Below are 26,827 nucleotides of genomic sequence, written 5' to 3'. Positions count from 1 at the left end.
AAATAAAGTTTAGTAAAAATAACTAAATTTAGGGAGAAAATTCGTAAAAAGTTCAAAAGAGTTTTTGAAAGAAATTTTAAAAATTTCAGAATGCAAATTTTAAAAACTGTTGAAATAGATCTTTGAAATTATAATAAGCATATATAAGCATTACTTTTAAGAATATTTGTAGTTATTTAATAAAAAACTGTACTCACTTTAAATTTTAAATCACATTAAATTTATTAAACTTTTGTCCAAAATTTTAATACATTAAATTTTTTTTCATATAAGTAAGAAAAACTAATGCAAACAGCATACGTTAACCAACCTTTGTTGAGAAATTTTCACATTAAAGTATACTTTAAAACTTTCATATTAATACTTATCAATTAAAAACAATAACAAATGAGTTTATCAGCACCTATCATATTATTATATTGCACAATTCCAACATTTTTTTCCTTAAAATAAAACTGACTGCATTAAAAGAGAGATTAGTAAATTCCAGCAAAGTAAAAAATTTAATTTATTGAGAAATATAAGAAATTTATGCATAATTTAAGGATTAATGCATTAAATTAAAAATCAACAAAAGAACAAAGAAAACATATTCATTTTTAAAACTAAAAGTTAGAAAATATATATCTTTCAAATATTTAGTTTTTGAACATTGCAACTGCTCGGTTCTTGCACTAAATTAGTATAATTAATTAGTAACCGTCATTAGTATTAAATTAAAAGATTTGTTTATGGAACACAAATGTGAGAGTTTTGTTAGAGATGGGAAAATCTTAATATTCTGTAATACGAACCCTAAAATGTTCTCGAATCTTTCAAATCTCGAATCTCTCGAATTATTTACATGAGATTTTTTAAGAAAAAGCAGAATGAAATTTAGTAAAGAGAAGTATATAATTAATTTTATGGGTTATTTTCTTAGTACTGTTCGACAAAAATATTTGAATGATAGCTGAGTTCTTTTACACTTTTAAAGAATCATTTAAAATCTAAACAAATGTTAGAAGATTGTTTCAAGGACTAACAAATTTTAAAAATAAATTCTTTCCTGAAAACAAAGAATGTCGTATTCAGGTCCGCTAAGAAATAGCATGGCAGTTTATATCACCTGAAACTGCAACATTCGTGTTCTTTTTAGAATGAATACGTCTGCTTGGAGTTAATAAAATTAATTTTCAAACGTTTTGAGTTAAAATGTTTAATGTTTTACGAGGTTAAGCCTCAAAACGAAAAATTCGAGGTGATTAGAATTTTCGGATCTTAAATCTTTTTCAGGATTCGAAATATTCTAGGGTTCAAATGTCCCATTCTTAATTTTTATCATTAACTTAAGAAGAGGGGGGATGCTTTTTGCTTTAATTTCCTAACTTGCCTATAACCAGCTTATAAAAATCACTTTGTTCAACAAAGAAATATGCAAAAAATGTTCATGATAATTCAGACAAAAATTAAGTTTCAAAATCCATTAAAATTAAATTCTATTTTATTCATTTTGATAATATTTAATTCTGAAAAATGCAAGCGCAATTAAGGAAAAAACAGGTGTAATGAATTTTACTGCCAACAATGTCACATTTCTATCAAACATAAACGTCGATTACTAACATGTATTGCACGACCTTGTGGGATGATAAATAGTAATAACCAATAACAAGTCATATTTCTCTTCCAGATGTGGCAGCACTATTAACTCACAATTCACACATCTTGGATTAAACAAAAACCATCATGATCTTCATGTCCGATAATGATTCAACGAACAAAAACTTTCTTCCTAGGTGCAAATGGCAAAGCCACACAATAGTAATCCTAGTAATAATATGAATTAATTAATTCTCACATAAATGATATAACGCCACAATGGTTGTTCCTTTTGGAAAGTGAATTATTATTATAATTATTTTAGAATGTGTCTTCAGTATCAAACAGTCGCCCTTATTTTCATTAAAAAATTCTCATAGTAGTACTAAATTTTACACTGGGAAAGGATTGGGAGAGAAGAAACATGTTGACACTGGATATATATTTATTTATATGTATATATACTCAACGTCGTTTGAAGTACATAGTGAACATAGTATAGGATTATGCCTGTCCCCTCGCAGCGCAAGGTAATGCGGACTCAGGCTTGCCCGCTTTGATGATACGCACACGCACACACACACACACACTTGAAGGTAACATAGAAGACATTCAATATGCTATGTAGGTGATATATATTATTTATAAGGCCCACTCTCTATCTTCCGTTTGCCTGCTATAGTTAAACCACAGATAACCAGACAATATCGGAGAGCGAGTCAATGAGGTTTGTTTGTGTGTATGATGGAAAACAAGAATGTGGTGTTACGGAAATGTAAAGTTACTGTACAGTTTCTTATGAGTGTGTTTGAAAAAAACTGTGTCACAAACTGAAAAAAAAAAAAAAAAAAAAAAAAAAGATGTAAATTAAGCATTTAAATTTAAAATGCTAAATATCAAAATACCTAGCGGAAGAAAAAAAAAATTCTTATATTTTGTAAGTTTTCTTATTTAAATCATTTTCTTTCAAATTTTAAAATTATTTTTTAAATGAAAGTGTTTTTTAATTAAATTTGATAAGCTTTTGAACATTAAAATGCTAAGCCTAAGCTGCAGATATTAAAAATAATAATTTTTTAACCTTTTCCGATATTTTAAAATATTTTTTTAAATAATCTTTAAAGAAAATTTTTTAATCAAATTTCTGAAAATTAAAATAAGTTGCAGTAAAATAATTTCGTTCTCTTTTAACATTTCTTTCGGTATTTTAAAATATTTTTAAGCAAATGCGTTTTAATTAAATTTTCCAAATTAAATTTAATAAATTTTCTTCAATTTTAAAATGTAATTTATACAATATTACAATTTGAATACAACGTATGATAAAGAATAATTTGATTATTGTTGTTTTTTGTTACTTCTACGAATTTCCTTTCTTTATTACTTTTTACAAATTTCATCGAAAATAAAATACGAAATATTGCTTTCCCTATTTTAGAAAATTTCAGTTTCGTGTAAATTATTTTAAGTGAAAAATAAATGAAACTAATTATTGCATTTCATCAAATAATTGAATTTTTTAAATAAAATACATTATAAAATGCATTTAATATATTTTCAATAACTGCATAAATTCTGTCTGTTTGAAGTTAAATTAATATTGTTGTCCGTACTTTACTGAAATTCGAAGAAAAATTAATTTCATTTTTGTAATTATTTCTTCTATATACTTTTTATTTATTGATAATATTTTCTTTAACAATGTCAGTATAACTTATTAATTACTTTTCTAAATTATTTGACGCTTACTAATTATTCTGATGTTAATTTCTAAGATAGATAGAAATATTTTAAATTCATAAACTTGTATTAGGTTGAATTATAAACCAAGTATAATTAATCAGGTAATCCGAGAAAAAAAGAATAAACTAAACCTAGTAAGCAAAATATATACTACGTTACATTCAGAATTCTAAAGATTTTAACCCAAACTTTTATCGCATGGCCTGCCGAGAAAAAGATATCAGACGATTGCAAACGCACGATTGCTAAAGATCATCTTACTTTCAACAAATGTTATTATAAACATCTAATATCTCCTTTATAACTGTTAAGTGTTTTATAACTTAACAGCTATGAAGGAGCTGTTTATAACTTAACAGTATCTCCTTCATAGCTGTTAAGTGTTTTATAACTTAACAGCTATGAAGGAGCTTCATAGCTGTTAAGTGTTAAGTGTTTTATAACTTTGGAGAAAAAGAATTTCGTTTTTCTTCTTCTTGTTCCATACACTTTTTAGCTGTTTTTAGAATTTTCAATGAAACGTCGGAATGTTTTGCTAATAACTTTTAAAAATTGGTGTTTCATTCTAAACAAGCTAGGGCATTATTGATCATTAATTCAAATTTTAAATATATGTCTTGATATTTTATTTAATTTTGATCATTTTTAATACTTTTACATAGGCTATTAGCAAAGTATAAATTCTTATTTATGTTGCTAATAGGCAATTTATTTTAGAATAACTCACATATTTTGAAAACATATATTTATTTTTGCAGTTTCAAATATTAACCATCTAAGCTGCGACAGATGTAATTCCTTTTTTAATCATTTTTATTTTTAAAACTACTTTTTAAAACGAATATGTTTTTAATTAAATTTAATAAATTTCTGAAAATTAAAATGTTAAGTTACAGATATAAAAAATAAATTTAATATTTTTAACCTCTTTTCGATAGTTTAATATATTTTTTCAAATAAATTAGTCTTTTATTAAATTGTAGTCGTTAGCTAAAATAGTAGTAGTTAACTTAAGTAGTTAGTTAAATCTCAAAATCAATCATAATTTATAGGATATATTTTAATGCTGACTGGAATGTACTTTCCTGCATTTCTAAATTAAATACAATTTAACTAGATCTGATACTGAATGTACTGAAACGCATACATTTTATATTAATTTTCCCAAATTTTAAATGATTTTTAAGATTAGTCCCTTTCCTACGTTGCAAGCTTTAATGTCAAGCTTTATGATATTATTCTGGTACACAGCAAAAATTATATTAACATCATTGACTGTATATATGGTATTTCAAGCGTGCAACATTAAGCATTAAATTATTTCGAAAAAATAAGAAATTACATAACAATTGTAGAATTTATTCTTCTAGTAACATTTAAATTTAAAATTAATATTTTGGCGCAGTTTATTAACCAAAAATTAGTTTATAATGCAATGCAATAATTAGGTTTTTAGATTTCGTATAAAACAAGAGAAGGAAAGATAAATTTGTATATCTTTCTAAATAGCATTAAAAGTAAAAACATAAATTTATTAAATAGCATTAAAAGTAAAAACATAAAAGTAAAAACTTAAATTTATAGTTTAAAGCAAACCATTACAAATGAATATGTACTGTAAATATAATTTCCTGGATAAGTGAGTTTATTCACATGGACATATACTATTATTCATAATTTTAAAAAGGTTTTGAGATCATCAAATTTTAAGTTTAACCACGTTAATTAATTAGATTTTCTAATATTATTTCGTAATACTTTATGTCAAATTCTGACGCCTCTTCCAAAAAAAATAAAAAAATCTTTGCGCCAATTTTAAGGTAGTAAAATCAATGAATGTTTTCTGATATTACATTTTACATTTTTAGGTTTAAAGAAATATTTTTAAATGCTTCGCCTTCATAACTAACCAAAACGTTGCTTTAAAATATGCTGAAAAAAATACTCGTTTTTTAATTTTAGTTTTTTATTATTCGCGTTCACGTCAAAAAATTATTTAAAAAAACGCTGGTTTATGAACAACAAAGAGTGCATTTTGTTATTGTTTATATTTTAACTGATATATGCAAGCTTCCTAAACGCTACAAAATTCAAAAATATAAAACAAACGCGAATGAAAAAATGTTAATGTGCATTGTGTATGGCATGTGTGAGTTGTGTTTGTGATGGCGTCAAAATGTGCTCGAGAGGATCAAGTATTCCTCATCGAGCATAGGAACTGTAAGGCTTCTCCTCACTCTTTTCCAAAGTGAAGAGAAGTTAAACATGCAGAGGTAGGATTCCCTCTGAATGTCGAAATATGGAATTTATTTTTCAATTCTGAACAAGTGTTACAGACAACGCTTAACTGTCTGGATTGGATTCAATTTTTATTTCCCAAATTATTTTCCCTCTAGACTTGATACACAAGATAACAAACTGCAGCATCCGTCTGTTCGCACGTCTGTAAAAACTTAATTAATTATTAATTAATTAATTAAAATCAATAATAAGTATGCCATTACTTATTTCACTTATTAATAATTGCAATTTGAGTTTCAACAACAAAACTGCGTATCCCTTTTTCTTACAGCTGCATACGAAATATGCAATCTGAAAGATTTGGCTTGCGATATAACTATTAATATATTTCAACTAACGTCTATACATTACTTAAAATAAATTCACAGAGGCTGCAATTGTATAGATCCTTGTAAGCCTAATAATAACTAATAATAGAATAACTAACTAATAATATAATAATTAACTAAATCTTAAATTTTTTGACACCCCTAAAACCTTTGAAATTTTTATCAAAAAAAACCGAAAACGTTCACCTCTTGGCAGTGGAGTAGAAGCTGGTGAAATGTCTCCTTGCTTACTTGTACGACAGCTATATTTTACTCATAAATTTCTGTTTCTTTGCGAGAGGGAAAATTTTTAAGTTTTATTAATGAAATTTAGATTTTAAAATACTTATGCAGGAATATAAAGAATTTATCACATTTATTCCTTTTATTCTCAACAAGTTTATTTTCGCATTTTGAAAAATATGACTCTAATATAAACTACATTAGAGTCAAGTTGATTAATTGCCAATTAGCGTTGCCTGAATAGCTTTCTTTAACCTTACGTACAAAGGTATCGGAATATTATTTTTAAAAATTTCAACTGATATTTATACATTCACAACATGGACAATCGATTTAAAAAACATTTTCGTCCATACCGACTTTTTTTTTTTTTAATTTTTTCGATGTAGAAAAAATTTCAGGAACTTTGACAGAAGCTGTAATAAAACTGCTTAGGAACATTAGTTTTTTTTATATATATATATAAGTTTGATAGCATTGATAACAACTTCCAAACGAAAAAAAGGCCGCGTTGTTAGGCTTAAGCATGCACACACCCCTTTACATGTGTTTGAAACAGAGCTTGGCTCAGGATGTGGCAGCTTTATCCTGTTATACATAATACCAGGCACAGCTATGTACAAAAACGTTGGCCTTACATGTTTGAACATGTTTTATTTTGAGAACTCATTGCGAGTATTAAGTCATATTTTTCAGTTCCCCTAATGAAATGATTGTACTTGGGCTATAGAAGAACCCTGTTTCACCTTCCACTCAGCTATTTGTTGCATCTGATCAACTTCGTTATCACTCGGATGGGCACAGATGATATATATTTTTTTTATTAATTCATTATAACCTCGACAAGCGGAAGTACATAAAATAGCGACTCGTTAGTTAAAACCTATGCTACAAAAAGTCGTATTTTTTATTATGGTATCTCTTTGATTACTACATACGTATTATGACAATGAGCATTTGTGTGCGGTTGCCGAACTGTCGCAACTGATCCAGACGAACATGGAGACCAAGAACAAGGCGTCCATCATGCTCTAAACTGGATAGAATGTTGTTCTTTCTCTTTCCTGACCTCTTGACATGCCACTTTTAAAAGACACGGAAAAATTTTCTGAACTGTGAGGAATATATGTGGATAATATATTTCTCAGAGTGTCTCCATGTGGGTTACCAAATAGTGCTTACCTTTAGAAAAGGCAATTTCAGAACTGGACATTGTTTCACCAAATTATTTTTACTTTTAAAAGACATAGCTATTTTCTTTTATTTTCTAGATGTTAAATGATATTTAAAGATAGCGCAATGGCATAAAGGCATAAAAGTTGTCTGTGGTAAGCTTTGTCAGTTTTTCTTTATACACATACAATGAATTCCGCCCACAGAAGAAATTGTATTAAGAGTGAACAATGTTTTAATAAGTTGAAAAATATAATTAGTCATATTTTAAACCTACTCTTAATAAATCAAGCACCTTTCTATAGATACCTGATGTTTTCCATGCACTTATAAAAGTGGCACATCTTTGACTTTATTACATTTGTTATTGCCACTGAATAAAAACGCAATTTATCTGACTCGTTTGTCGAACATTTTGTGATGTCATACCTATAAAAAAACAGATCTTCGCGTGGAATGTTCAGGTAACTAAGCATCACTATGAAAGACCACTGATTTCTGTGTAATTCGATTTTTAGAGCCTTTCGGCTTGTTCTTAGCCTAAGAAATGGAGACTCCAGCATCGACTCCACAGCCCACTGCCGACGTTTTGTTTTTCGCGTCACCACCTTCTGGATCTAGCCCCATTCCTAACCTAATCGCATCCATGCCCATGCCCGAAAAAAACATCTGAGCCATATCTGGTACCAGACCATTCCTACCCAGCAATCCAGCAGCTGAAGCGTTGCCTTCGTTCGTGAATGTATTGCTGTTTAGGAGTGGGTTCGTGGTGGGCGTTTGGGCCATCCGGTTTGCCAAGGTATCAAAGTGGTTTGCAACGGCTGAGGTCGCTACAGCTGCCGCGGTGGCCTCTCGCTGGATCTTCTGAACACGTTTAATATGGCGGTCCATGTCGCAATGAAACTTGAAGTCGACGATGGTCGTGAATCGTTCGCGACAAGCTCTGCATTCCACATGACACTGAACCAACTTCAACGTAGCTTTGATCTCAGATACCGGTTTGGATTGGAAGCAGGATGACCGCTGGTGATTAAGACAAAGGACCTCAGCAGGATAGACCATATGACATTTCTTGCAGACGAATCCTACATCCACCGTCACTTCTGCTGCCTGCCTGAAGTCGGCTTCTGGGACCAGCGCTCTCAGATCGGAAAGAGACTTGCCGTCTTGAGAGAAGCGTGCCACCGAGTTTCCGGCTTGTGCCAAGCGTCCTGTTACCTCCGGTAGAGCGGAGGCTGGAAGTTGTAGAAGGGAGAGGGGACTGCTGTACATATTAGAGTCATACATCATTCCGCCGCTGTGCAGCGCCCCTGCATCAAAAAAAAAAGAAGGCAATTAATACATGTATTAAAAAATATAAGCAAATTTGCTCTAAAATCAGTATGGTTGTAATTTAAATTGCGATTAAAAAGTCTTGTAAATCTTAATAACATCATTTACGAGCAAGTGAACGTTCTACCTTGAAAAATGTTTTAGAAGTAATTGCAAATATTATAGACGCAGTTAAGGAGAAGAGTGAGGATGACAAATGAAAGTGGGCAGTAACTCGTGGGACAGGAGCTACTCGAGATTTGCTAAACCTATCCAGTATTTATATTCCTTACTATTACGTTAAGATTATTGTCATAATTGAACATTTTATTTATATATATATATAAGTCCGTAAGTGGCAAAAGAAAGTTTTAAATTGTTTTGCGACGTTAACATAATTCAATAATTCGTGAACGTCCTTCCTAAATTAATTAGTTTAGATTATTTCAATACAGCATAGGTACATGGGGAGGAATACTTTGTAGAGGACGCTCTAAGGGAAATTGGCTCGTATTCATGTTACATGTAAAAACTATCCAATATAAACAATTCGTTCTCTAGACTTCGAATTCGGATCTAACTAACAGTGTTCAACAATCTTATCCACTTTGCCATTTCTAAGCACTTATAAATCTGTACCTTGGTATAAAAGGGGTCGAAATTCAGATTGTATATTTCAAAAGAAATTATGTATTTTCGAGTTTTTAAAATATACGTATAGAATTCAAAGATATACCTTTGCATAGGTTAATTTAGTCTATATGCTCGATGGACAAGTGGCTAATTTCTATATTAAATTACATAAATGTTATAAATTTATTATAATCGTCCTTAATTTAATGGTGCGTATCATTGATCTCTTGAAAATGATGCATATAACTTCCTGAAAGTAGGTTTAACTTAGTCTAACTTAATCTGAAACGATAATATTAATTTTTTGTGATGATCTTTGTGACTTTGATACGACAGTGGGAAAATTTCAATGTCGATGATTCAAGACAGTGCCTTTTTAAGCCCAAATAACAAGAAGATAAATTCCATGGAACACGTGTGAACCTTAAATTTTCCATGTATGAGAAGAAAAGAGATATTGAAATCAGAGCATACTTAATTTTCAGTAAATGTGTGCTTCTCTACTTTCAAAAGATTTCTTTATGTAGTTCGAAAAAAAATAGAAATATATTTCGATTACTAGTAGCTGACGGTTCATGGAGTTTCACAGCTATTAAGAGCAACGTTAAATATGTGCCAAATTTAACTAACGCCGGTACAGGTGTAGAGTCGTTAGGTTATTTCGAAGCAGGAGAGATGAAAAATGAACAATGCCCTCGCCGGGACTCGAACCACGGACCTCTCGAATACGAGCCGAATGCGCTACCGTTATACGATGAAGGCATGCTAAGAAGGCGGGAGAAATTCCTTACATTATAAGGTATTTCTCCCGCTTTCTTAGCATGCCTTCGTAGTGTCGTGGTTTGCACGCTGGGCGCGTATTCCAGAAGACCGTGGTTCGATTCCCGGCGAAGACGTTGTTCATTTTTCACTTCTCCTGCTCCCAAAAAATAATCTAACGTCTCTACAATATACTCCCCCCTTTAAAAGGCGACTAGGGATTAGGGGACCTAATCACCAAATCCTGGTGGTGAAGAATCATCATCCACTATCTATTTTAGTTCTTGTGTGGAAAATGGGTCGTAGAAAATGAGCAATGCCCTCGCCGGGACTCGAATTACGGACCTCTCGAATACGTGCCGAGTGTGCTGACCACTACACCACGAAGGCATGCTAAGAAGGCTGGAGAATCTCCCTCTTTTAAAGGGCGACTCGGGATTAGGGGACCCAATTGCCAAATCCTGGTGGTGGAGAATCCTCATCCATCTTTTAGTTCGGGCGCCACTGTAGAGTCATTAGGTTATTTCGAAGCAGGAGAGATGAAAAATGAGTAATGCCCTCGCCTGGACTCAAACCACAGACCTCTCGAATACGTGCCGAGTATGCTACCGTTATACCACGAAGGCATGCTAAGAAGGCGGGAGAATATACCTTATGCAGAGAAAAATGAACTTACATCTACACGGGGAGTGTTTCTGTTGCCCTGCAAACTTTGGTAGTTATGAGGTACTGACGTTAACCGAAGAAAGTGGTATGGTTACACTCCCCTGCAAAATTTCACTGAAGACCAGTTCATCGCAAACGGTTCTTCATCGGTGCCGGCACTCATTCTCATCACTCATACTAAGCTATTAAAACTACCCCGACATGAAGAGGATCGCAACTTTACGGAAATTAGTACGTCATAACTTATGAAACTCAGTACATAATCAGCTATGCAAGTAGAGTCTGAGTTGCTACTGTTATTAATAAAGCAAATGAAAATTCTTTTTGTATAACGGTGATAAAGGTAGCTTTATGAAGGTTGCTTTTTTTAAAGTTAGAAACAATACTGCAAGATGGTACTGACACTTTTATGTCCGGCAGCCTTAAGAAAGTTTCTGTCTTATCGAACAGAGATTGCAATAAATACCGAATCCTTTATGTCGCCTTTATAAATGCATCTCATTTGCTTTTATATGGGCTATATTCTTTTTCCTCGCGTTTCAACCGGGATAACGTTTTCGTTGCTAGACAGTTAAATGACAGAGGAATTCGACCATAATTCCTAACGAATGTTTAATAAGCAAGTGCTCGACTGTCAGAACCAAAAGTAAAAAACAAAATTCTGCTTTCAGAGCTCTTGAATTTGATCCATATATGATGAAAACATCTCTAAGAACTATTTCATTTTCAGGATACTTCTTAAAGATAGACTTTCATATCTTATTTTTAGTCACTCCTTACAGCATGGTCTTTTATTAATATAGCCACGCTATGAAAAAGCGTTTATACTATTTCAATAAAAGAATTACGAAGAGATGACTAACTTAAAACTATGCAAACCTCGCGAGTATTCTCAAGTTTTCTTTTGGGAAGAAAATGCAGTAACTAGAACTTGCAGACAGGAGGATGTCAAAAAACATTATGGCCTCTTCTAAAAAGTAATATGCAAAAAGCACTTTAGATAAATAAAGTACTTTGTGACGTCATCTAAAGAAGCCCCTTAATGGTGTCTTTTATCTTAAGCCCAGGGTCCTCCTGTCCAATCAGGAGACTCCGTTCTAGGCAGCAGGGGGATGAAAAAGAGGAGGAGGATGGAGGTGTCGGGAAAGGAATTTTCTCCAGAAAGAAGAAAGATGTTTGGTCATCCATCAAAAATGGTGATGCGGCATTTTGCACTTAGAGTGGTGACATTTTTCGCAGGGCCCTTTATTTGGTCCTTTTTGTTTTATGGTTTTTTTCACTGGCGCTCCCGGCATGCCACCAAAATTCGACGATAAATGTAGAGTTAGGTAATTCAATTAAATGTGACCTCTGGAGCAGAACAAACAACATGAAACTGAGATAATGTTACATTTTTTTCCCTTAGCAAATGCGCTTTTGTGCAGAACTCTTCGTGGAATGGTTAACAGAAATACAAATCCTTATAAATTTAAGTTATTCAATGATCCTTGCCATGTCAATCCTTACCAATTTATTTAAATTATCAAATAATGATGAAATACTATTGCAAAGTTGGAAAACAATAGGTAACTCTTCTAAATATATATATATCATATATAAGGACATAGCTAGGTAAATTTAAGATTTGCTTACATAAACTTCGAAAATATTCTAAAGACATTATTTTTTTCGCCGGAACTCGAACCAGGGTTTCTCCAATTGCTAAGTGGGTGTGCTACCACTCACACATTGAAAAGACGCACAGGGGAATTGAAAATTCCTTCTTACACTGTCTCCTATTTAAAGGACGTCTTGGGAGAGGCATAAGAGTCGATTTACTAGATCCACGTGGTGACAAATTATTCTTATTCATGTCTCGTGCTTCAAAAAAAAATCTAATGATTCTACAAGTGGCGCGCGGACTAAAGGATGGTGGGCAATAATTCGTCACCATCTTACTTTTCGTGTTTTGAACATTTATAAAATGCGAAAATCCGGTTGGTCAAATTTTAGTCATCATATACATCTAACACAGTGAAATGTTTGTTTTTTGCGTTGAAACACAAAGAAATAGAATATAAATAAACAATTTAAAAACTAGGTTATTAAACATCATACGAAGGAAATAACGTCAACATAAAAACACATGCTAGTGTCTCTACAAAAATACACATATCTAATTAAATAAGTAAATGAGTACTAGTTAAGAAGGAAATTACTTCATTTATCATTTCGTTTATTAAATAAAATACACTAGCAATCAAAAGAAAAAACTTGAAATTATAATTTAATTAATTAACTAATTTTACCAAATGTGTTATTAAATATCTATTACTACTTTAACTATGAAAAGGGAAAAAAAAATTTAATAGTCTAAAAAGCTGCGTTCTGCTAATTAAACGTATTTTTCAACACAAAAATTACTTCGCTTTAAAATTTACTTGATGAAAAAAAATATTCTAATGAATATCGAATTAAATAATGAGTGACATGTAAATAAGTACCTTAGTATCGAAAGAGTGTTTAAGGAAGCAAAAAATTAAAAACAAAAAGTACAAAACTCCAGCAACAAAAAAAGTAAGAGGGAACTAGTGAAATTAATCCTGATTGAAAAATAATTACACTTGGCACTCAACAACCGCGCAAAAAAACTGTAGGCGTAAGTTTTAACGTTGACAAAAACTTCATTAAGAAAAAAGCGTACCCATCATCGTAAAATCTCGTTGTTCTTTGACGTTTCTTTTTTTTAACCATTTTTTACCCTTTTTTTTACCATTTTTTTCCCCTTTACACTGTCTGTGGTTGTGATATATTCGCGACGATAGGCGGAGTTATTAAATTAAACGGACTTCGCTGTCGAGCTAACATGTTTACCTCCTCTCCTTCCCCGGTTACAGTTAACAACAAGTTACTCAGCCTAAGATTAATAAAAAAAAAAATTAGGAGAGAGAGAGGGATTTTTTATATACATACGTATATAAATGTATGTTCTTTTACAAACACACCTCGAAGCATCGCTAAGCCTAAAAAAAAAATTGAGCGTGAAAAGAAAAGAAAGAAAAATCCCGTGCAGTGCTAGAATAGAGGTATATATTAGGAACTTCGTAATTAGTCAGTGGCACGTTTCTATGGCAACATCCAGCCCCTGGGGTAGGGAAGCTGAGTCACTGTCTAGCGACATGGTAGGGGGAAAAAATTGTTGGGTAAGTACATGAGAGGGGAAAAACACATCTGTGTCAGATTAAAAGAGGGCCAATTGTAATCAATCCTTCTCACAAACAAACTTGATTCCTCCAAATGATGTGGATATGGCACAGAGAAGCAATGATTCGAAATAGAGCAAGAAGACTGTCTATCCTTTGCAAGTAATTTGGGACTTAACGTTAGAAATGTAAGCTTGAAAAATATTAATAAGATAAAACCTAAAAGCGTGCGTTAGTTACATTTTTACAGAAATGTCCTGTTAACATTCCCTGTTTCGGCAAAATTCAACAGTTTAAAATAACAATTCAACAAGAAGTCTTATGGCAGTTACAGTAACAGTTACGTTCACCATTCCAAATAACTTTTGGTAGGAAGTTTATTTTCCGTTTAACAAGACTGTTAACTGTGCATCAAGAAGAGCTTGTTTTGGAAAGATTCGATAATAGGAAAGATCCAGTTGTGGAATGAGAGAAATCTTAAGCATTCAAGAAAAAGGCGATTTTTCCGGGTGAAGTCTGCTTTTCATTTAACAAGAAAGATCATTATCAATTCAGTAGAAAAACTGACATGTTTCGGAAAGATTCCACCGTTGGATAATATATATCCTAACGTTCAACAAGACAGATTGTTGATTAGTTATTAAGAAAGAGCGTTTTGGAAACATATAATTGTTTATTTTGATTGAGAAAGACATTAATAGCTCAACGAAAAAGACCTTTTCAGAATAAGTTCAATTTTGGGTTAAATAAAATCCTTAACTGTTAACGAGAGAGAACTGTTTAGGAAAGAGTGTTGTTGTTATCGAATCCGAACAGCTAGTGGAAAATCGTGGCTGGAAGAATGGTTGCATTGATCAGAGATTTTGACAGATTTTATTTCAAGTTTAACTATTAGGCTTCTATCCATTTTAGAAGCTGGAATCTCAAACAATGGTATATAAATGTCTCATATATCCTCTAATATCATTTTCTTGAGAGAATTTCAAGAAAATGATAATCAAGAAAAGAATCAAGGAAAGAATAATAATTCAAGAAAAAAAATTCATGCCGTCTCAGCCACTTAATAAAATCAATGAATCATTTTGTATAAAGATCTACTGTTTTATAATGTTACAAAAATATCTCATCGTTTTGCGTTACAAATCAGTACATACGATTAAAAAGGAAATTCTTGAAAATCTTATTGCAAGAGGAATAATACTAACAAAGGAAATTCAAAAAGTAGTTGCCCCGTAGAATAAAATATAACGTATTGTTTCTGAATAGAAGAGAGATCCATTTCAATAGATATTTGTTTCGCATCTATGTCTGTATTGATGACTCTGGTAGTCCTCATTAATTCTATTATCTCTTGAATTAATACTAGGCTCTTCCAAAATGGTTACAAGGTAGTTTCCTCCTTCTTTCTGCATACTTTTGTGGTGTAACGGTAGCACACTCGGTGCGTATTCGAGAGGTCCAGGTTCGAGTCCCGGAGAGGGCAATGCTCATTTTTCACTTCTCCAGCTTCAAAAAATAACCTAATTACTCTACATTGTAAATACTTTCGGATACATTTTATTGAATTATATTTAAGGGAGGGGTAGGATTTCCCATATATATGAGGTGTTTCTTATGAGAAATTTAACTATAATTTGAATTTTAAGTTACGTTGGAAACTACAATGCCAAACATACCAAGGATTCTTTATCTTGGAAGAGATGCTTTCGAGAGAGGACTTCTTCAGCAGAATACTCATTCCTTGTAAAGCCAAAGAGGCTGAATTCATCTTCGAGAATCAAACTCACTGTAAAAAACTAGAGTTTATCTCTTTACTTATTTAAATATAAATTGATTTTCCAGACAAGTTCTTTCGTATCCGACCAAAAGATAAAGGTAGCTTCAAGCAATTATAGTAAAATATTAAACAGTTCTTCCTTTTTTAACTATGTAAGATGTTTAATAAAATTTTACGATGAAGGTCATAGACCGTAATTCCAGTTTAAGAAATTAGGAAAATTAGATAGGTTTTCCAGACTAGAACAATTTTGGCCAACTTTCCATTTAACAATACAGTTAAAAATCTAACAAAAACAGCTTTTTTTGGAAAGATTATCCATTTAATAGAAGAGCCTTTATTCATTCAACAAGGGAAACTCTCTCGTAACGAAATAGAATTTTACATTCTTCTACTAGCAAAGTATAAAAAAAGTTTCAAATAATAACATATTCCTTAAGATACTAATATTTTTAGGGGCCTTCTGAATCGACCGGATAAGTAAACTAAATACTAAGAATGCGCATCGTATCAATAACTAAACGCTTTGCTTAATGCCGTTTCGTCCTTTCTCGGTTCATCCTCAGCTCAAAAATAATACTGATGCGCCCTCTGCCTTTACAGATTGATTCTCTCTTTCCCATTTTCCCGCTCATCAAGAAGTCACTTTCTGATACTATTTCCGTCAATTAATCCTTTGTGGATTAATGTCTACTCTCAGCCACCAAAGGTTTTTCACTGTTCCAGTCGTATGTCTACTGTCAGCCAACAAAGCTTTTTTTAGCGTTCCAGTCGTATGTGCACTCTTAGCCACCAAAGCTTCACTCTAGTCGTATGTCTGCTCTCAGCCACCAAAGCGTTTTTGCCAGGCCACTAACTTACATATTTTATTAAAAGTGCAGTGCTCTTTAAACGCGACCACCCACTGCTTTAGAAAATTTTGGAGCACATTAGATATAGTGATCTTAAAGAGATTATGTTCACTAGAAGTTTTAGAAAAAGGTCTGCCAAGGTGTCAAAAAATAATGGTTTCTTTCAGACGGGTTACTTTAGGTCGCCGCTAGAAGGTTAACGATAATTATTTTCTGATTTATAATAATGTGTAATGGAATTAATTTAATCTAACTTCAATTATAAAATGGCTTTTTATTCTAATGAAGATTTAAGAGCAATATATAATTTATATTTTCGTAATCAGTTGTTATATAAATTTAATTGCAAGGGTTATTGATGAGGGGGGGATAAGGTGACAGCAGCAGACGAATCGACACGATTTTGACCGCAGGGGGAAAGAGGAAAGAATAAATAGGGAAGTACCCGAAACGAAGACAGCATTGTTATTGCTGTTTTCCCATTTACAATGCAAACAAGAGGGAATTACTTTGCAAAGTTCTTCGTGGGGATATCTTTCTAAGGTTAGTTCTCGAGTACTTTGGCATAATAAATAACCCAGAAAAGTAATAAATAAATCAGAACTTTACTGTGAGTCAATCTTGATTGGTAGAGATTAAAATAATTTGACATGATAGAGCACATAGGATAAAAAAAATGCGTTATTTTGATTTGCCTTATTCTGTGCGCATTTGAAATGGAATATCTGGGCAAAAACAAGTATTAAAAGGCTTAATTTTTAAAGATATTTCAAAATTAATAAACTTCAGTTAATTAATTTACGGCCATAATCAGGAAATTTCGTCCGTTAGAAATACATTAAACGATTGCATCATCATTTTGATAATTTTACAGTTAACCGATATAATTGCAAGATGAACTAAGTTTATCTGAAAACATACTTAACAGAAAATGTGTAATAGACTTTAAAATAATTTTTAACTCGATGTGCCCTTCATTGACCTTTGTTACTTGAATTGGTTACTCGAATCTTAATTATTGTTGAACTGCTGTGAAGCAATATTTTTACGTAGTAAGGAGTTGAAATAATAGAAGTTTTAGAAATAATAGAACTGCGTTAGTTGTCATTTCATTTTCCAGCGCTTATTAATAATTATTATTTCTAATTTTAATTTACGGACATTACCTGCTGTTTGATTTCTCAGTGATAATATTTTTAGGTCTATTTGTGGTATTTTAGGTTATGCAAAAACTTTTTAAAATGTATATGTTTATAGCGTCGCCTTTGAATTATTTATATTTAAAAACCTTAGGGAAATTAATTCATTGTTTACAATAGGTTCGAACTCCGTTAGCTGTATGTTTGGTTTTCGCGCTTTTCTTCATACGTAACATAAAGGCGGAACTTTTTCCCTTTAGGAAGTATTCCACCTCAAAGGAATCCCTTCCCTTAGGCTCGTAGTCCTCGTGTACTTTGACGTATTCAAATAATTATTCTAGTTTGTTTTTGTTTGGTTTGGTTTATGTGATTATGGCAAAGCCTCGACGGATATCTGCCTAAGGGGTGGCAGATAAATCTTCGTGGAGGATTGTCTAAGGTAACTTGGCTCGTATACATGTTACACATGGAGAAAACCACGAAAACGCTTATGCAGCCAGCCCGTTTGTGGAATTCGTACCTCAGATCGAATTACCAGTGTTCAGCGACTTTACCGCTCGGCCGCTGGCGGGCCCAATTTGTCTAGCTGCCATGTACCTCAGATGCAAAGCTCTTTTTTATTTTAATTGAAGAAATTAAACATTTTTACTGTAAACCTACACTGAAAGATAATGTTCAATACGTGGTGATATACAGCAGTGATATACATGATGATATACAGAGACAATGAATAATCAACCCATGGTGATATCTGCCCAATACAATCTTTTACAGAAATATGTTATTTAGGTACAATTAAAACATAGTTTTATTTTTAAAAAATACATATATTTCTTGAACATTTCATTAAAACCATGAAGTCATTGAAATTTTTAGTGCAAAAATTTAATAATACTTTAATTTTAAAAATATGGTTTTTATTATTATCAGCTCAAAGGGCGTTAGCCCAGAACGGTTATTAATTTCGTTTTTGAATTTTGCGTTGGTTCACGATAAATATCGTTTCACTTTTCAGATTGTTGCCACCAGATATTATCGCCCCGTGTTATATTTAAAGAAATTAAATAATGAAGAATCTGCGTAAATGCATGTATGTTTCTTGCATTGTGATAAAACAACGGCACCTAGAACCATTAAATTCTGAATAACATAGTCCTCCAACCGAATATGGGCGTTTGAAAGCCCGAATTTGGAAGTTCATTTATTAGCTATTTCAGATTTTGTAAAACTTTAACGAATTTTCGATTAACAAACTCAACGATTTCAAAGCGAACAATGGCAACACTGTACAGGGGGGTGAATTTATCTTCAGCGCGCGATATTGTGTATCGAAAATTCTAAAGATATGCTCATTTTAAAATTATTTGCGATATTGCTGTTGAATTGAATTTTACGGTTTAAGTGAGAAGAGCATGATAGTTAATACATAAAGTTAACACACAAAACATTAAAAAACGCTCATTTGGACGTAATGTAAAATTTGAAAGCTTTCAGAGTTTCTTATTATTATTATCATTATGTAGAGTAATACAAAAAAAAAATGTCTTAAATTAATTTTAGCTGAGCCGAAAAATGTTATATGTTTCGTTTCACGCAAATAAAATATTTTTGTTTTATTTTAACACAATTAAATTAAAAACGAAATAAAATAATTTTTACCGTTATATTTTATTTGAAATAGAAATCGATTATATTTCCCAGCAAGTTAAAAATAACTTCATTATTAAACATTACCGGAAACAAACGTGTTTTGTATTTTTTATGAAAATAAGAAATATTTTATTTTTCATAATTCTAATTATGAAAAATAATTAAATAAATAAAATTCGTTATAAAATAAAGTAAGTTAAACGGAAAAAATATAGTATAGTTAACACTTCAAAGAAAGTGTTATAGTTAAATATCGTTTTAAAATTTAAAAATATAAAAAATAAAAAACTCAAAAAATATCATACGAAAAATTCGCTCTTCTTCTCATAAAAATTACTTTTGCTGTTGGCAATTCAAAAAACCAGATTTTTTGCTGTTAAATAACATTAAAACGCATCTCACAAACGAATTTGAAATTTGGAATGTTTGGCATTTGTGTGTGCGTTGTATTTGTAAATGTTACAATGTATAAGTAAAAAATATCAAAATATTTTTGTAATATATTACCTTCAAATATAGTTTAAAAAGTTTATAAAGGCAATTCGAATCTGTACATTAAAATTTTACCATCTTCATTTGATTTTACTTTTATACTTCTGAATGCAAACACCAGTGCATAAAAATTAGAATCACAAAGCCTGCAGTTGACTAATTATAGGTTATTAGAATCGTAACTTGGTAATTACTTTCATGATGTAAAATAATATTTGCTATAAAATACTGTTTTAAAGCAAAGATAAAATGTTTTTCTATATAACTGACTGCATACCACACTGAGACAAATAGAGAGAAGACAAATGAAAGATTTTACTCATCCTCGATTGGCAAAAACGTCTGTTTATGATAGACAAAATAAAAGATGATGAGATGTAGATTATAAATTTTAACATCCTTTCGAAGGGTTAATAAAACTCTCTTCTTTGCTTTAAAGCAAGTGTGCATTTCGTCTATCAAAAAGAAAAATCCATATATCTAGACTTATTCGGGAATCGAATACTCAGAAATGAGTTAACGGTCCCAATTAATATCGATATAAAATTATCCAAGTTAGTTCATATGTATATACAGTTATCCATATTAACTAAAATATCGCCCCTTACGTATATTGTCGGTAATTTAATATGATCGAACTAACATCAGATTTCAATATCAAATTAACGAAGTAACATTTCACATTTTAATTGAGACCTCAAATAGAGGTAAAAAAGTAACGTCTCGTATTTCTAACGCACTAAAAACTTTATCTGATTATTTAAGACATTTGGAAAATTATTACATCGGCAATATATCAGAAGAGCAAAATCGTTAAAAAGAATTAAGTGTATTTTTAGTGCGATATAAAGATATATTAAAAAGATATATATACGAATAAATGTATGAGACGACAGCTTGGGGATATTGGTTTTATAAATGCACGACTAAAAACTATTTGACAAATGGCGTCGAGCTATTTTTTATATGTGCATGAAAAAAAATCTGCAAAAATTTAAATTAATGATAATTTTCGAATCCATTAGTAAGTACAGTGGGAGAGAAAAAAAGGTTTAATAGCGCTTTTGTGCGGCCCAATAAAAATTAATGGCTTGGTTTGTAATATTTTTATACCCTCAATTTTAATATAAATGTCATTCGTTGAGTCAGCAAAATGAACAAAAAAAAAAATTTTTTTTTAACCACACATTTTCCCTTCTTTTTTAATTATTCTTTTGACGTAATTGTAGACTCGAGACCCAGGGAAACTTTTTTTTTTTTTTTACCTGTGCACCCTAGGTTACTTTTTTGTCTATTCATCAATTTGCTCAATGAGAAATATGGGCAGTAATAAAAAAAAAGCGTTAGGGCCAGTCTCTTTAAAAACTTAAGTCTTTCCATTTATTAGACTTAACAGGGAATGAAAACTAATGGGCCATAATCGATATTCATTAGCAAAAGAATGAAAACAAATACTAGGCGAATGAGGGGGAAGATTTTTTTTTTTTTTTTTTTTTTTTTTTTTACTTTGACACTCAAGTTTTATTCATTTTTTCCCTTTTTGCTTTTCCCCACCCTTGACTTTCCACTTGCCTTTTTTTTACCTTCAAACTTTTTTTTTTTTTCTTTCTCTACTGTTTCTTCCAATTATTAATCTGACTTGTATAATTTCTTTGCGGTTTTAATAACAACTTTTGAGCTATACGCAATTACTTTTCTACCACCATTAATTCGATTTGCAAAATGGGTCTCAAAAAGAGTGCATTAAAAATAAAAAATTTTAAAAAAAGCCTTAATTTTACCTATTTTATAATTAAAGTGGTTGCTACTTACTAAAAGCCGTTTCAGGTTCTTCTTAATTCTTTGTGTAACATTTTTACTGTTATTTATTTTTCTTTGTTTTTTATCGTCTGTCATAGAATTGCACTCGTGATGAATTTGTGAATAATTTTAATTCTTTTATTTTCAAGTAAGGAATTAAGAAATTGAAACTAATTGGCACTGGTATTACGCACTCGGAGAAAGAAAAATCTCGTGTTTCATCCAAAGAAAATTACTCGTTAAAAGCAATTAAGATGTATTAATCGCCCATTTTTAGCAAATCGGTTTCGAAACAGAGCTGCTATTTAATTTCCTAGACACTCTTTTTTTTTTTTTTTTTTCCCCATTTGAAGAAGATTTAGCTTGACAAGTCAAAAGCCAGAAGATATAATTTTTCCCTGTCCCCTTGAAGTTTATTATGACACTTTTTTATCACATTAAATTCGTTAATATGAGACGGAAAAAAAAATTATTCGTTTCATATAAAATTAATTAAAAACCTCCTAAGACATTAAGACTGAAATTAGAACGTTAGCTAAGCTGTAATTATCTTTTTTTTTATGTCTCCAATTTAAATATTCTTCTCTTTGCTGGTACTTCGAATAACTTTATTATTTTCATTTTCTCAGTTAATTTATTTCCTATGTCTCCCTCGAGTAATAACTAAAAGACAGTCTGTTACTGATTTAAAATTTAATTACATTTGTACTTCAAGTACTGTATTTTCTATTCATGAAATTTCAAAAATGTATAAATAGGGTAATAATTAAGAACAGATAACGAGAAGATAAACTAAGCGTCTAAAATTTTTGAATAATAATAATCTTTTTACCTAGGAGTAATAGCTAAATAAACCTAAAGTTGAAGCGTTTTACAACTGCGTTTTAGAACTTACATCTTCACTTTTACGAATTTTTTTTTCTACTCCGTTTGTTACAGTAATTATTATCCTCATGCACATATTTTTATTTTGAAGTTTGCTAACACTCTTGCAAGTTAAATAAATAAAGGATCCTGCTAAATAATTCAAGACATAAGTGTTACTGGCAAACCACCTATATATAAGTGCTCTATATCTATAATAAGTGTGCTACAAGACATTAGCATACAAAGGTTCAGGATGATGCGTATAATGTACTGCTCTATTCCAGTTTTGAGCCGCACAGAAAATGTACAATATTAGTAAGAAAATTATTATTAGTAATAGTATTAATAAAAAAAATCGCCGCCTGGACGGTACAGTGGTTAGAGGAGCCTGCTGCGATACTAAAAGGCCAGGGTTCGAATTCCGGAGAAGGCATGAATGTTGGTAAATGTATAGTGTCTTTGCCATGGAGACACTCTAACCATATGGCGAGCCGAACGTCTGTTCCTTAGCTTGCTGGGAAGAGAGCTGGGAGACCCTTGAATCCCCCCTCTCCGGAGTGCTCTTCTTCAAAACTGGAGTGGAAGTAGAAGTCCAACCTCCTTGAGGCTCTGGCAACCATTCTTCTATGTAATTCATGGACAAGACAACAACAATAAGAAAAATCATAATCAACATTTGATTAGTTAACATCTGAGTATTATCGACTTACGCATCGTTTTCATTGGTATATACGAGAGTTGGGGCAAAAGTCATGGCAACTATTTTTTTCTTGTAGAGATGTGAACGGATCACAAAACGTATATGTGTCGTGTGGAAGTTCTGCAGGCATAGTGTGTACGCAGAACAACAGATGGCTCTGTGATAGCTGGCTCTGTGGTAGGGAAGGCTCTGAAATCAGTCAGTTGGTGAGTGTCGTGCGAGATGGAAGTAACCCTTGTTGAATAGCGCGCTTACATCAAAATAGCCGTTCTCCGAGGGAGAAATGCGATGGAATGTTACAGTGAATTAGTAGAAGACCTTGGGAATAATGTCCTGCGATATCGTACAGTAACACGGTGGGTAGGAAAGTTTCAGCAAGGACGTGTGTCAACCAGTGATGAGCAACGTTCGGGACGACCGGTGAGTGTGCGGACCGACTTGGCACGTGCCGTCATCGAACACCTCATGGATGAAGACAGACGATGGACGTGACTGGAATTAGAGAGGGCAAGTGGCATCGAGAAACGCACCGTCCACAGGATATTGCATAATGAGCTACAGCTACACAAAATCGCTTCGCGGTGGGTACCGCATGCACTGACGGGAGTTCAAAAGTGGGTGCCCTATGCAATATGCTCCGACCACTTTGCACGCTGGCAACAGGACGGCGATCAATTCTTGACACGAATAATAGCCATCGATGAATTTTGGACCAGGGCATCTGAACCAGAACTGAAACGTCAGTCCGCGGAGTGGCAACATCCTGGATCACCAAGGCAGCAGAAGGTCCGTCAGAATCCTTCCCCAGTTAAATTGATGGTGATCGTCGCGTATGACGTCAGGGGTGTCATTGTTTGCCACTTTGTTCCTCATGGAAGAACAGTGACCGCACAGTACTACAGGGACTTCCTGGTGCGACAGGTACGACGTGGCGTTCGGGAAAAACATTGAGGCCCAGGTTTGTCATGTCAACTTTATGTGTATTGTGTTATCCTTCTTTTGCACGGTGAAGGCCATATTGCCCTGTATACTATCGTAATAAATTCGTGTGTTACGATATTTCAGTGCTATTCATTGTCCATACATGTAGTTAAGACCTTGTCCTTTCGTATGTATTTGTCACAATTTCCAACTGGACTGGTATCTTCAAGAAAAAAAATAGTTGCCATGACTTTTGCCCCAACCTACGTATTTATTAATATCTTTTTTATTAAACTTACTTGATTTCTTCTTTCACAATTCGAAATTTAATTCCAAATAAAATTCGCAGCTATTTGTTTTTGAAATTTAATTTTTCAAAAAAAAAATTTTTGAATTAATATCTATAAATTTTTTTGCCGTTACCTTAAAGCAGATGTATTTCTAAGCATACATGCAAATAATTAAAGGTTTTTATTCAAAATTTTCTAAGATACGCGTGAATTTACATATTGGCGCTTTCTGAAATTTGGAATCATTGTTTTAAGCAATAATGCAGACAAATGTGGTTTACGTACTTTGTTAAAAATTATTTGAAAAAAAGAGTGATACACCTTTTTTGCCGCTTATGCACAATGAAAGGAAAACAGGTTACCATAAATTAAGAATTATCTTAAGTGAATTATTCTTGGAGCAAATTGAAAAAAGTGCGCCAAGATGAATTTTTTAATTTCTTGGGAAGATTCTTGCCAAATTTTACAAAATTTAATATATTGAGGAATAATTATAGTCATAGAATCTATACATGAAAAAAAATTGGTATGTCATTTCAGAAAAAATCCGATTTTATGTCAAAATACTTTTTTTATGTATTTTTTATATGTCCGATTTTATGTGTTAGATCAATTATATATAATATATATATATATATCTAAAATATATCCTATATCGCGTTTTCGAGGCTTGAAAAACGCAAATTAAATTTCGTCAACCGGTCCAGTAGAACGGGAGATATAGAACTTTTTTTTTTCTCTCCAGAAGGTGCATGTGTTTTTATTGCATTGCAATTTTTCCTATGTGTATTAAATTTTGTAACATTTAATTTTACTGCAGTCTTACATTTTTATGTATATTAATTAGTAAGTAAAATTGTGACTTCGTAAAAGGATTTCAATATTCAGCAAACGACCGTCTGGCTATTCTGACCCTGCCCTTTGCCTAGGGTTGCTGGGTAATGGAGTACCACAGAATGGCAGCTTTGGCTGAAAGTGCAAACAGGTCAACTGTCATTCTTGTGGAGTTTAAAAAAATAAATAAAAGCTTAAATTACTCTCAAATTCTTATGGAGTTAAAAAAAAATAAATGCAATTTTAAATTACTTTCAAATCACAGACTTCAATTTATCTTGCATTTAAAGACGTGACAATAGAATGAAAAATAAAGGCAGCTAATTTAATAACAGCATTAAAAAAAAATCATTCGCAAAATTAAGATTTTCAGTAATTCTTTAATAGCTCTCTCATTTTTGATTTGAATGTATCTTTTGATTTTATGGCATTAGAAACATCCTTTATTAATTAAAAATGCATTGCAAATTCGAATTCAAGTTATTAGTTTATAAGTTAAATGTGATATACATTATGCCAATGAAATACATTATTAAAATATAAAATAAAAATGTAATTTATTAAGAACTATGTTTGTTGCTTTTGAATTTCTCGGTTAATAAAGCAATTGTAGCAATATCTCAAAAGGTGAAGATCTTATGGACCATTGAATGGCAACATCCTGAGTAATGACTACTTGCAGGGCCGGGTGAAATGTCTTGGCTGATGGAACTTGCAACGTCCCATAGGGGGTAATTGTCTGATAACTTTTCGTAGCTTAATGGTCCAAAAATTTTGAAAAATTGTGCCTCTGATGTTTAAAAAATAAAAAAAGAAAGAAACAAAGAAGAACTTTGGAGATTATCAGCGCCGGCTCCAAGCATAAGCAATATAGGAGGGGCCAGCTGAATTGTTCTCGGAAGCGATATTTAAATATAGGTATATATCATTTTGAATTATTAACACATTTAAGTTATATGGAGCGCCAAATGTACTGATCGCCCAAGGAGCCAAAATTGCTGGAGCTGCGCTTGTAGATTAACACTTGTACTTCATTAAATATTTCTTAATATAAGTATGCAGTGGGAAGTTTTTTCGATTTCAAATTCTCAGGCTCCTTAAAAATAGATCATTTCCGATAAATGTTCAAGAAAATTACAACTTTCATTGCAACCTGTGATGTGGCAGTAATTACTTAAATATATAATTTTACCTATTACTTAAATACATAATTTTTAATCTATATATAATTAAAACATTTATTTGTAAATAACTAAACTTCACTGTCATATTACTTATATATATAAATTTATTAATCTATATATAATTAAAACGTTTGTGAATAATTAAACTTCATTTTCAGCTCTGAAGGTAAATCGTTTTTTAACTGCGTGGCAATAAAATATTACAAATAATTTGCTTAATAATTAGCTAACTAGGAAGAATGAAACAAACAAATATGCTTACTGCTCGAAGTATATTTCTTTAATTACGTAAATTAATTTGTTTAATATTATTTAAATTTTAATTACGTAAATTAATTTTACTATTATTTAAAATTTAATTCCGACATTAACAAAACAACATACACCGCTTTTAAATCGTCAAAAAATTTTTTTTGAATTTT

The 26,827-nt window shown here is 31.7% G+C and overlaps 1 protein-coding gene across 4 annotated transcripts in view; it reads right to left on the bottom strand.

Moving 5' to 3' along the window:
• Nucleotides 1-3,157: 3,157 nt before the first annotated feature.
• The window catches only part of LOC118199224 (zinc finger homeobox protein 3-like), a 448,036-nt gene continuing 424,366 nt past the window's right edge, over nucleotides 3,158-26,827 (bottom strand). For all 4 annotated transcript variants that reach the window (XM_085813281.1, XM_085813278.1, XM_085813279.1 and 1 more), the window contains exon 4: nucleotides 3,158-8,659. In XM_085813281.1, the coding sequence (XP_085669407.1) occupies nucleotides 7,890-8,659 (770 nt within the window). In that variant the 3' untranslated portion in view covers nucleotides 3,158-7,889. The remainder of the gene's footprint in view (nucleotides 8,660-26,827) is intronic.

This window comes from Stegodyphus dumicola, chromosome 3, assembly GCF_044657685.1.
Source record: "Stegodyphus dumicola isolate Sdum_Otavi_A_Nest chromosome 3, ASM4465768v1".
Taxonomy (NCBI): Eukaryota; Metazoa; Arthropoda; class Arachnida; order Araneae; family Eresidae; genus Stegodyphus; species Stegodyphus dumicola.
This window is presented reverse-complemented; position numbering and strand designations above follow the sequence as displayed.